We start from the raw sequence: 13,673 nt of genomic DNA on the forward strand, positions 1-13,673 counted from the left end.
TTTGAGACAACACAACAGGTGCACTTTAAGCAAGATGAGGGAACAGTTTTAGCTGTGTAAACCTTACCTCCCACTCCTTTACATTGAGGTCAGTGATGGGCTCGTCCTCAGCTGTTTCTGAGACCTCATTCTTCTTGACAACCATAAACCCAGGCTCTTGTCCCATCCCCCTGACCCCCTCACCATACATGTCCGGGCTCCACTGCATGAAGAACACGTACAGGTGGTCTGACCTGGGGGAAGACACACAGCAATAACTATGAGAGTAGAGGCTTGGCTTAATGCTGTAGAGATTTAGTAATCTTCTGACATGTGTCATTCAATGCCTCTCTGCTAATAATGCAGTGTTAAAGCTGCTTTCTCTCTGTACTATTATGTGTTCTTGTCTGTTATTAAGCATTTTGGCACACAAGCCATCCCATTTTGTGAAAGTCTAGGTAAATTTGGGGAAAAAAACAGTCTTATACAGTCTGCACACATCGATTTTTATGTCCACTTGGGGGCAGCAAAACAAGCTATAAACACAACATTAGCATATTATCATTTTAGTATACAAGTTATTATGGCAAAAATATGTGCTATCAGTTTCTTATTTCCACATCATAACAGACACAGAGCAACATTAGCATTTACTTGGAGTCATTTCAGGACAACCAATTAATGTAAGCCCAATATTCACTCTTTTAGCTCTGTTCTCTACCATCTCCCGAGGAAAATATCTGGCTCTCTAGCTACTAACTGCTCCAATGTATTCGCCAGTTACTCATTAACTCTGACTATCTGTTGGTGTTTGGCAGATAGGTGGATATAACAGAAGCTGCAGCTGGAAACGAGTTGATGAGAGCAGTGACACTGTACCAAAATAGTAAAGTTGTGGGTCATAAAGACAAAACAAGGAGCTGAAAAATGCAAAAATGTTTTGAGGAGCTCAGAACAACTTCTCCACCAGTTTGTCACTTCAAGTGTTACCTTTCACAATACACATCAACATTGTGAATATGGGTGTAAAGACTCCCGGACATCAATCAGAAATCGGTTTTAACATTAAAAATGCGAGTACATCTAGTCAATGGTTAATGGTCCGCTCCCAAAGTTACTTATCTGTTGACTGAAGCTTTGCTGCTTATTCTGCATAGTGTCTCCACTCTCTAAGGTCTCTAAGCGCCGACATGGTTTACAGTGCACTAATAACACTTCAATATAGACCAAAGTATCCCAAGTACTGCCACTTTTATAGAATTTCATTTATCATGGAAAACAAATGACTAAATTAAACAAATGTTAAGAACTGCATTAGATTGCATTGTATTGCACCAAATTGTCCTGTATTAAAAATGTATCTTCCCTGAATCATAATGAAGTCCTTGTGTTTAGATACATATTGGATTGCCTAATTAGGGTGAGATGCCCACCCCTAATAATTAACATGAAAAAACGTCAAGTGGTAATGATGGAAAATATCTATTTATTTGTTTATTTGACAGGGACAGTGCACAGCATCTTAGCTGTACTACAGTTAGCTAAAAGCTAAAAAATGCAGTCACTGGGCAGGGACAACATCTCTGTTAGCAAAAAAATATGTCTCTGTTATCTCCTGCAGCTCACCAACATTGTGCCTATAATTTTGCCCCTCCTCCTCTCATGCTGACCATCTTCCAGCCTTTTAATGTCAGTTATGTAAACAGTTTAGGGTATGATATTATGGTATGGCAAAACTTGTAAAAAAGTTACAGACAAATACAGAACACAGTTTGTGTCATGCACTGCTTAGGCTGGCAGACATGAAACATCTGTGGCAGACTCAGTGGGTTGAGCTGTATTCAGTGTCATGGTTGTGTATGGCTCACTCAATAGCCTCTCTTTCTTCCCACACTACTGCCAGGACACTTAAAGACACATCATGCGGGTCGCCTCCCATCTAGGTCAAGCTACAGAGAGCCTAGCAGTGTCTGGAGAAAGTATGAGCTGCTGTGTTGTCAGTTCGAACAGCTTATGATCGCTCCGCCCACACACCATAGCCTGCTTAGAGTGCCAAGATAATGAGTAGTAACATGTATAAGCCCTGTCTTTAGATACTAGGTTTGAATCTGCCATGTCCCTGGGCTGTCATCCCCAAGAGCTGCGTGGATCACAGCAAACTTGTTTTCCAGGTGGGAAATGTTGTAGCTAAGCAACCTGTGGATGAAAACAACAAAGCTGCAACAAGCAAGACTTCTGAAGTTCATAGTGAATACTAATGAAGAGAGGGGGATTTCAGTGTCATTACTGCATTGAGTCACTGAACACTTCGCATAACCCAGAAGCATTTATGGTACCATGACTAACTACAAAAGACACGGCTGCTTGTCTGATTCAAATGTGATTAGCAGCCTGAGAGAGCAACATGTGTGTTGCTGCTGTTAGACGCATGTACTAAAAACAGGAGAGGTGCTGTGAAGAATTATCTCATGAAATGATTTCCGTTTTTGTCCTTTTGGCTCCTCGTCTCTAAGAAGATACAATAGACAAAGTAGCACCACTGTGCTATAGACGCAGACCAATGACTTTGGCATGTACACTCAATTCCAGATTTGGCTCAGATGAATGGCTTTTTCAAGAAAGGGGACTTATCAAATTAAGCTATTGCAGCAATTGGGTTTAATTTTCCACATTAACAAATTAGGCAACTTGTGTGGAAGCACATCAATTTCTTGTTATGTGTCTTCAAGTTTCAACAGCGCTAATGTAATTATGACTACTGCTGACTTGGCAAACTGTACATCCAGATGGAGTGATCCAACTTGGAAAAACACAAACAAGCCAGGGCTATTTTCAGTTGATATCAAACATTACAAAATTCAGTGCAGGTCGGAAAAAGTGCATGAAAGTCTTTGGGGTAAAGCATTCTGAGGATACAAAACGAAGAAAAACACAAGCTTTTAAAAGACGATGCAAAGAGCTTGTGTGCGTGCCCCAGTGTGGTAATAAAGTGTGTGTCTGTTTCCCTGCAGAGTGAATGAATAATAAATCATTTTGCTGTCTAGCAGAGGCAGCACAGGGAGATGGGCAGAAGCCACAGAGGGAGTGAGACCTGACAAATAATGCATATTTGAGTGGTTTCAAATATTATAAAGGACTGGAGGTAAGGTGCCTCAGTAACTCAGCTCACTATTATGTATGTTAAGTTTGCATGGGGTCAAATCCCTGCAGCTTTCTACATTAAAAATAAAGTCTGCTGCACTGTAAATGGACTAATCGCCCTCTTTAACAGAGGCCGTATGTCATGTACTTTTCCCTGTTATTTAGGATACCACAGAGATGATTCATTGTACTCAAATGCATTCTGTCCAGGGGTAGTGGGAGGTGAAGCAGAGGCACTCACCTCTCCTGGGGCACAGCAAACCAGTACTCGTGCTTCTTGCCCTGCTGAGCATACTGCTGCATGGAGGCGCTGGCATTAGAAACAAACGTCTTCTTCATGGGCTTTCCCACTCGCAGACACAGGAACTTGTGAGAGCGATGCTTCTGCTTCTCTGCAGATCCTGTACCTGGAAGAGTAGATCATCGCATGGTCCTTTAAGTATCATATTACATCATGGCATAATAGCTATCATGAACAGGACACATCGTTTTAGAGGAATAATTCAACATTTTATCACTTTCATTATCTGTATGCCAAATATGAAGCTACAGTCAACCTCTGGTTAGCTTAGCTACTGTAAGCATAAAGACTGGAAATTGATGTAAACAACAAGCCTGGCTCTGGCTTTTACACGTTTTTACCTGACCTCTTTTGAACGAAGCAAACTAATGAGAATCAACAAGTTAATTAGTGAGCTTTACAGGTATTGGTAGGCAGATTTTGTTAGCTCTGGACAGGGCCGGGCTAGCTGTTCATCTGTTTCCAGCATGGACATATGATGACATCTGGATACAGCGCTGGAGGCAGGGGCCAATTCATGACTGAGAGAGCTGTTCATTGACACATGAAGCCTAAATAGTTTGATGTCCAGGTATAAATTTACCTGGATGTTCCAGGCAGGCTCATAGCTTTTTAATTTTCTCCCTACATTTTAACACAAGTATCCGTACTTCTACTTGAGTAAAGAATGTCTGTACTTTGCCACCTCTGCTGCTTGTACTTTTTATATTTATTGTACAGACATGAGAGTGGTATCAATCTTCAACATCATCAACTATCACAGAAAAGCAAGTGTATTTCCCAAAATGTCAAACAGTTCCTTTAACAATCACGAGTTCTTGTTCTGTATCAAATGTCTGTCACCTAAAAACAAATTCAATCTTCTTGATTAAATATGTATTCTCTTTCTGATAACAGATTATTTATGTGACCTAGTTTTCTTATATCTACTGGCTACTTCGGGTGGCATTACTCATTTTGTGGCAGAAACACAACAAATGACAGAAATAAGTAGAGTGGCACACTATAATTAATAGTGGCACCAAGTCTTCTGCCCATGGTACACAATCAATGGCTTATTATAAAGGTAACAGCCCCAGGAAGCTGAACTAGATCACTTATTCAGCTCCATGACAATATTTCTGAAAATATGTGGCAATGACATTAAACTAGCACATCTTATTAGGTCCAGGTTAGGCAGCTCAACATAAGCTGCTAAGACAACACAGCTCAGTGTGACAAATTCAATTTCCAAAATGCATTAATTCTGTGTTAATGTAGCTTGTTTTTTGAAGTTGCTGCTGTAACTTGTGTGGGCTATGCTAATATGCATAGAATAATGGGCTGCCCTGCTGAGATCCAAGTGAATTAGAACTGCTTTTACAGCCCGGCTCTCTGTGTGACAATAATTGCTGGGGAGAAAATGGTAAATTTCTCTCCCACTGTCTTTTTGGGAAAGAAAGCTTTTTGGAATCACAATTACGTGTCCAACTAGAGTGGGTTATTTGGACACAAGTGAGTCAGTGAGTGTGACAGACGGAGGGCACTGACAGATAAGACCAAAGCTGTGCCAAACAAAAACTGATTAATGGATGCTGTAATAGTTTTGTATTTTTTAACAACTAATTGCATAGTATTTCCAAGCCATTTTCTCTTTACATCTGGCTGTTTTTTAGTAAAAGTCTGACTTCCACACAGTCACTACTTCACTCCATTTATTTCAGTACACTGAACATCATTTTGCTGGAGATGGGTAATCCATCACTGTGAACATTCTGCTACCTTTATAAAGCTAAGTTATCACTGTGCGGTGATACAGAGAGAATGGGCTGTTTTAAAACTACTTGCTGGTGCGTTCAAGGATGATGTAATTTGAATGAACGCTACTGAAAAGTAATTTACAAGTTATGTTGTCAGGAAGTCAAACTCGCAAGACTGATGTGAAACTGGACATGAAACAGATTTCTGTTGAGCAGCCAGACAATAATACAAATAAGGCCACAATCTTTTTCACTATAAAAGATAAGCTAACGGCTAAAGAAATGATGCATGAATGGATACACATCATTCTTATGCCATTTTTATCAGAACATGTATGGCAATAATTGTAGCATAATAGCTATTACAAATAGGACAAGTTGTTTAGAAGGAATAGTTCGACATTTTGGGGAATATTCCACAGATTGATACTCCTATTTTTATCTGTGTGCTAAATATGGAGCTATAACCAGCAGGTGGTTAGCTTAGCTTTGCATAAAGACTGGAACGAGGAAGAGACAGCAAGTCTGGCTCTGTTTTTTTCACTTAAGTCTTCAAACTAGATTAATGTGTTATAACACATTAATTAGTCTAATCTTAGAAATTGCTTGAAGATATCAGACTCTCTGTAATGGAACTGGCTACTTCATAGGAAGATACAGTTACTTGTGGCGCCTGGAACAAATGTGTGGATTATAACATTTCTGTTACTACTACTTCTATTGGGTGTACAATTTATTTGACATTTCTGCATGTTACCATATGTTAGTAATATATGCATCTAGAAACTATGTTACTAGAAAATATATAGAAGAACACATGGCATTATAAATTAAGTTTTTATTTTGTTTTTTTATATATGTTGCTGGAAGTTGTCCTGTTATATTTTTGATTAATGGCGGTCTCTTGGAATGGGACATACCAAATGTTTGGTATGACGAAAATATAACTACCTACCCACAGTCTACAGGTTAAAACATCTAAAACCACTGGTATGATCCTTTAATCCTAAACATGGTGATGAACACAACATAAGTCTATTTTAGGCTTTGTGGAATTGACTTTTTTTCTAAACCCACATGAAAGCAAAACCACAGACAGATGTCAAACATAAAAAACACCTCTCTGAATGCCGTCTCTGAAGGCGTTTTGATGTTGGGTTTCATCGTCACCGTGTTTCCCCTTTGGGTACTAGGTGTGTTTGTGGCATTGTGGTATTTGAGGCTTTAGCTTATCGCCCAGAGGAGTGGCCCAGACCACCAGAGCCCAAGATCAAAGAGCTACATAAAGCCCCATAAAGCCAGACTAGCTCCGCCAAGCTGATAACAACAGAGAGGCTGCCATTTCCCTTCGTCTTTATATTCCAATTACTAGCACCAAGGCAGAGTGGGACCGGAAAGGTTATCAGAAACCAACATGAGAGAAGTGATTCTGAGGCAGCCAGAGAGGAGAGAAACTCACTTTGATCATCTTCAGAAGAATATGGATCTAGGGTTGCAACTAAACAGGTATAGGACATTTCAGGTGATGAATCACCTGAAATGTCCTATACCTGTTTTCCTCAAGTCACATTTTTTCTACCTGTTACTTAGTTAAGAATGTTTACCCTCTGCAGAGTTCTCCGTGCCTTCCTTTGGCGTCTGCTCTACATTCTCCTTTTCCTCCTTGCCTTGTTGCATAGTGTCCGTTTTGGAGACGTCTGTCCCCTCGTTGGCATCCCCCTGTGGACTGGCTGAGACGGAGGTGGTGCTTGTGGCACCAGGGGTGGCTGAGCTTTGGGACCCTGGACGAGAGGTGCTGCTGCTGGGACCCTGGGCCTGGCTAGTGCTGCTGCTGGTGGTAGTGGGTGTGCTTGGTGGCTTCTCTACACTGTGCTGCTTGGATCCCATGGGGGACTGGCTATCATTTTCTGCGGCAGTGTCTGGTGGATTGTCCTCTGCTTTCGCCGCGGTGGGCTCCTCTGGCTGGCTGACTAAGCTGCGGGCACTGCCTGGGGCCTTAGAGCTGGCAACTGTGGCCTCCACCTGGGTGACTGTTTGCACAGACTCTGTGGAGGTGCAAGAGGACTTGTCCAGGCGGAGGTCCTCATTAGACGCTTGCTCCTCCTCCCGAATGGGAGACAGCTCTGGCTCGGTGAAGACGTCCTCGGATATAGAGCCCTCAGTGCTGCGTGGGGCCGTGCTGCCACTGTCGTTGGCCCCCGGCTCCCTCAAACGCTGCTCTGGGTCCTTCTGCTGGGAGGGGTGTCTTTCAGCTGGGAGAGGCTCCAGGTCACTGACAACATGACAGAGAAGCAATAAGACTCAGGCAAATCTTTAGGTAATAAAAGAATTCAGAATGTATAGCATGTAGGTGTATTGACTGTGTATTCGATATAGGTAGTACACTGATTTCACACAGGTAGATCAGTTTAGTTGTTATGGTTAGCATTCCTCAGCCTGTGAACACAATAGTATGATGTCCTCTGTGGCCATGAAGGAACAGTCTAAAGTCTGAGAAAATAACTTTGATCTCAGCTTGACAGTTCATATCTTTTACAGAGAAGCCTGCAATACAAACTGCGGCCAGGAATTGTATTTAGGGGTGCAGCGGTATACGGGTTTCAAGGTATACCGTGGTATGAAAACTGCTGGTTTATCATGAAGTGTACATTTGCTTGTCGACACTGTTGAATTCTAACGCATTAGTGTTATTAAAAATACACATATTTCATGTCTGTCAGGACATAATATTTTGTTAAATTATGATATAAAAATAAACAGTGTAATTTTCTGAGATGGTTATCGTATTATACAAATCTCATACCATTACAGCCTTATGCTTGGGTCATATATGCAGTCTGTTCACTGTGAACACTTTTGTTTCAAAGTTTAGCAAAGCAGTTGAAATTGGCAACAAAAACAAGTCTGAAACCACAGTGAACTGGTTAGATGAACTAAGTAAGTAAGTAACCACCTTTTACCCGTCATTCCTGTTGATATGGAAAATCATTCGTGCTATGCCTGCAGCACAAGGCTCTGACTACAGTACAAATCTGGCACAAGACCAGACATGATAAAAACCTGCATGGAGAGTAGTTATGTCCCCAGATGCATACTGTTGAATCAACTTTGTACATATTTTGATGACACTGTTTTTATTCCATCTGTATTTCATTTTATGATCAACAAGTCCCAATTCCAACTGTACAAAAAATTAGTGTTGCACGCTTATAAAAAACTTTCGATTTCTTGTTCTTGAAAACCTCTAATGAGGTTGCATGCAAACAGACGAAACACTTGTATATAACCAGCACACTGCAGAATCACATGCTGCAGGCACTTGTTGCTCAGCTGTGTGTGCAGACAGAGAGGTCAGCAGAGAGAGGGGGAGAGGAGACACAGACAATGGCCCACAGCTGAGAAAACAGCTGGGCCTGGCACAAAAACCAGTCATTTGCCAGCACAATAACTGCTCCACGTGCAACACTCAACCAGCTAAACACAGCACCGCCCAGACCCTGCTACCACCAGAGGATACAGAACAGGGGTCCGAATACGACATAATAGTTGTCCTTTCAGAAAGTAGTCTTCAACAACACTAAAACAATCCAAGAAAAAAAAAAAAAAACTCAGACAAATCTGTGGGAGGAAACAACAGTGAATCCTGTGAAGTGGCTGCTTCCTACTGCACAAAGAGTTGAGCAATCAGAACGTAGGAGGGTGAAGGCATACTTCATTAACCCTGGTGTAATTGCCATTTCCTTTTTATTTTGATATGTGGGGGGTAGAAAGAATTAAACTGTCGGTTGGTTGCTGATGCAATCTGACAATGGGTGCAGTGGAGAGTGACATTGAATACAATGAGGTAGCTACATTTCTGTGAGGGTGAGACAGATATATGGTATTTAATTGTGGAGGAAAGTGTTGTTATAAAAATAAGAGTGCATGTAGGAGTTGGAGGTCAACGTTAGTGTTTTTCGCTGCATAATCTTAAAATAATTACATGTCTTATCATCATAGAAGTATTTCTCATGGATATTTCAATCAGATTTTGTCTAAAACAAAGTATGAGTCAGTGTTTTTCTTACTCTGGCACAGTCTCTCTGATCTTGGGGTCAGTGATCTCCTTGTAGATGGCGGCAGACTGCACCTCCTCAAGAGGACACATGATGCCGTACTCCTCGCACCCGTGGGCCTGAACCAGGGGGTCCATCCGGTGAGGGTCAAACATGATGTTGTTGGGTGTCACCAGCAACACCCCGCTGACCGCGCCCTGAATAAAATAAGCACGTGAAAAGACAGGGGAGGGACGGGTGAGGAATGATTTGATGCACAGAACTTTAAATAAATAAAAGGAACAGCTTAGCATGTTTATCTACCACCAAAATATAATCAAACACGCCTCTGCCACATAAACAACTGAAGCCCAGATCCATTTTAGACCACAAATGTCTTAAATCAAGTACAAGTTATCGACTGCCAGCTCTGACCACTTCACTGCTTTCATTTGGTGCCTGGGAGTGAATCAGCAGCAGTTCAATAACATGGATCCGTGATCGTGTGACGCACGCGCGCACTTCAATGCAGGACGTCCGGGGAGCTGGCCGCCATTCTACCTGCTCTGAATTAAACTGACCAAACACACACCTCATCTGACCAGTCAGTCTGTGTGTGTGTGTGCGTGTGTGTGTGTGGTCAAATGTATCAAAAGTAACATTCAAGTTCATGTACTGAATGTTTTCTTACCTAAGGGCTGGTCTTTGTATTCTCTATTGATATTTTTGTTGTATTATCCCACCAAACTGGCCAAAACATTTTTAGAACCAAACACTCAGATTTGGAATCAGATCTCAGTTGTACAAAAAACAAAAACAAAAAACAAAGGAATAAACAGAAATAAAGAAAAGTAAAACATTTAACTGTACTGAAAATCTTTTAAGATTCTGAATTTAACTCAGTTTACAAAATTGTAAGGAGCAGCACACTCCCTGGTTATAGGCCATCTGAACAACATTAACTATAATCAGCATAATTAAAGTACAGTCAGCAGGAGAGATGCTTCTCTTCATGTTCTGGTCCACAGGGTTATTCATATCTGCCCACACATAGTGTACTCTCATTTTATCCTTCTTACTGATTTCTTCAACAAATACAAAACAACATCAAACTGCAAAGCATTTTATAAGATATCAGTGCATTTTGTTTTAATGATTTTCCTTCAAACTGCCTTGTTTACGTCTGCCTCAGTTAGTGATTTCATATACTGCTGAGAATACCACAGAAGGGCACATACGGAGCGATTGAAAAAGCAAAAGGATATTGTGTTTTCACTATTTAAAAAAATGTTCATCACATTGTACAGCATTTGGACTTTGGTCTGCTAAAGTGGAGTACTTTTTTGTTGATTTTACATTGTACTGTTGTGGAATAAATCAAAGGAAGCACTTGATCTTATTGATGATTTACAGCACTTACAACAGCTTTACTGTGGGGTTTCATTATTAGCGCATTACTTTTTCATTTGTCTAATAATTCCACATTTACAGCAAATCCTTTTGAAATATGAAGTGTGCTGAGTGCCTGTAGCTGGTAGCTCTATTGTCTGTTTATATGGTTTGATTCTCTAATAGCAATACAACCCCTTCTTCTCTCTTCCACTGGTCAGATTTAACAGGAGGTTTTTTGCTGATGACAATTCATTCTTTAGCCCACAGCAGTTCGTAGTTATTTGTCGGTGACATGACAAGGAGAATACAGAGTGAACTATGTGCCTATAGTCATTAATGAGTGTATCCTTTGTACTGTATCTTACCTTGCCATCAGTGATGTACTTGCAGTTGATCTTAAGGAACTTCTCTGTGAGGGCCTCTTCCTCCTCGGAGGTGGATGACACCACTCTGGACTGGCGGAGGGCCGGGAACACTGGAGGGTGAACACCTTCTGGTCTGGGGGGGACATCAGAGTCCTGGAGGTGGTATAGGTGGGGGTGTGGACAATGGACAAAGGGAATAGAAACCATTTGTAAGAACAAACCTCTATCAAACTTGATTATCATCTGTTCTTGAGAATGGACCAGTTTGTCCTTTGTCACAATAAACACATAAGGGTTCATTTTACATTTTTTTTATAGTGAGGTAAAATTAAGTGATGAATCTAAAATGGACAAAGTCAAAACTGTCGAAGCTATGTTCCACTTTATCCTGGGGCCGACACACAATTATTATATGAATGCATCATGTCTGAATCTCTAAACAGCATTCAACCAAATAGGCTGAATAATAAGCACTGTCGAACAGGCATAGCTTGGTTCACTTGGTAATACATGGTGCAACTAATTTGTGTCTCCTTTGGTCAAACTAATGCATTTGAGTCTCTAAATGTATTATCTATATATAAACAAATATTTTCTGCACAGTGGGACAATCTGGTTAAAGTAAACCCGATGATGAGCCAAATGAATGCTCCTCCTGTGTGCCTGAGCTTCACACGGGCAATTAGGTGAAAAACATTCATGTGAGACTGAAGCTGTAATTATTGTGCTTTTTGCACGACTTGATACCTAGTTACTGTTAGTTGACTCAACATGCCATCGAGTAAAAGGGCTTTAGAAACTTTTGAATGGGAGGGCAAGACTTAGGGGAACGTTTAAAGAAGAGGGCACAGTTGTAAAATGGGTAAAGATGTGTGAAGACTAATTTAAAATCCTGGTTCTCTGCAGTGATAAACTATACACTATTAACAGTAACATTGTTTATGTGTAATAAGGGAATGACAGATAAACAATATTAATATACAGAATTTACTAATATGAAATTCTATCAATTAATATTCAATCTATATTTCAATTAAGTAACTAATTAAAATGAATCAAACAATGTGTTTGCAGCCATTGTGTGTCTCTTTGTGGTCATTTTGCAACTCTTTGTTGTTGTGTTGTGTCTGTTGTGGGACTGCATCTCTTTGAGACAGTGTGCATTTTTTCTGATGTTGTCATGTTTCTCTTTGCGGCTGTTTTGCATCTGTTTTTAGCTGTGTTGCATCTGTCTCTGGCCATTTTGTGTTTTTTTTTGTGGTAAGTTTGTGTGTCTTTGCAGTCGTTTTGAGTGGGTGGGCAGTCAATAGGTCCATTCAGTGATCCATATGACAACAAGTTAAATACCTATCATCTTCTGACTCCAGTGGAGGACTATGCCACCCCTGGTCAACCCTCTGACCCTGACCCTTCTGTGAGTGACCTCACCTTGCTCACAAAAACTAGTTTCCTCTGTGCATCATGTATTTTAGCAGCTGTAGTTCATGCACTAACACACATCTATCAGTTTGTGTGAATGTGTGTATTAGTGTATCCTTCATGTATATGGAGTAGAAGCTTATTGTTTGTGTAGCTGAATGTAAACTGAACAAGATATCGAAGATAAAAATAAAAATAAGACATCACATATACCTCTCTCTCTAAATATACCTCTCTCTCTAAATATATATGTATATATATATATATATATATATATATATATATATATGGATCTAATATATGTATATATACAAAATGGCAGAACTATTAAAAATGCTGTTAAGAATAATTTACAGATATGCTGATATGAGCAGGATTAAAAAAATAAATCCAAATCTGCCAGATGCTCCACAGCCAGGAAGGAATATAAATTATATCTCCACTATGTTGTTCCATTATATATTGACACACACACTATAAAGCAGTTGTTATTGCTTCTTCATGTACTCCATGGTAACTCAGCAATCTGCTACAGATGGTGCATCTGCTGGGCTGGAAACACGAGGTGTTGTGTGTTTCTACCAGTGGCCTGTTGCCATGCCATGTCTGAGGCACGGAGAGAGAGAGGGACTGAAGTCTGTCTCAATAATTGTCTTCAGGGACACTGACTGACTGGGAGACATTTTGTAGGATGGACCTAACTGTTGGACTGTTGACTGAACAACGGTCTGCAGTACGGACTGTTTGTTACACTGTATGACTGTTGAAGGAATCAGATCGGATAGGAAGAAGAAAGGTGTAAGGGATTGGAGAAATATTGATAACAAAGACAAGAAGGAAGTAGGAATTGTAGCAGAAGCAACTAAAAAAAAGCAGTGCAGAGCTGTTGTGGAGAAATAAAAAGACAAGGAGATAAAGAGAGCTAAAGGCAATAAAAGAGTGATTGGAGTGAGGACAAAGAACAAAAGGGAAAAGGAGGACAGAGAGGAGAGTGTGGGAGTTATCATCGAGGGGGGATTTCGACCGGGAGGGTGTCAAAAGCCGGTGGAGAAGTGAAGTGAAGAGCAGTGAAGAGCTTAGAGAAGCGAGCTCGAGCCCATAACAACTGTCTGCTGTCCTTCTGACACCCACCCCCACACCTCCCCCTCTCCGTCTCCCAGCGCAGTCGACAAACAGCCTGCAGCTACTGACCCACACCGACACAAGCAGCCCAGACACTGGCAGCCAGGGAAGGCTGAGGGGGCCGGGCCAATCTGTTACAGCCAAAACAAGCCTCTCTGAGCAAGAAGAGGAGAAAGAGACC

General features: G+C 40.9%; 1 protein-coding gene across 4 annotated transcripts in view; it reads right to left on the reverse strand.

The window, feature by feature from the left end:
- Nucleotides 1-13,673, reverse strand: part of oxr1a (oxidation resistance 1a) — a 166,679-nt gene that overhangs the window by 12,003 nt on the left and 141,003 nt on the right. For all 4 annotated transcript variants that reach the window (XM_073484848.1, XM_073484847.1, XM_073484850.1 and 1 more), the window contains 5 exons: nt 10,952-11,104; nt 9,228-9,412; nt 6,765-7,432; nt 3,362-3,527; nt 68-233 (listed from right to left, as the gene is read on the reverse strand). In XM_073484848.1, the coding sequence (XP_073340949.1) occupies nt 68-233; nt 3,362-3,527; nt 6,765-7,432; nt 9,228-9,412; nt 10,952-11,104 (1,338 nt within the window). The remainder of the gene's footprint in view (nt 1-67; nt 234-3,361; nt 3,528-6,764; nt 7,433-9,227; nt 9,413-10,951; nt 11,105-13,673) is intronic.

This window comes from Pagrus major, chromosome 17 (genome assembly GCF_040436345.1).
Source record: "Pagrus major chromosome 17, Pma_NU_1.0".
NCBI lineage: Eukaryota > Metazoa > Chordata > Actinopteri > Spariformes > Sparidae > Pagrus > Pagrus major.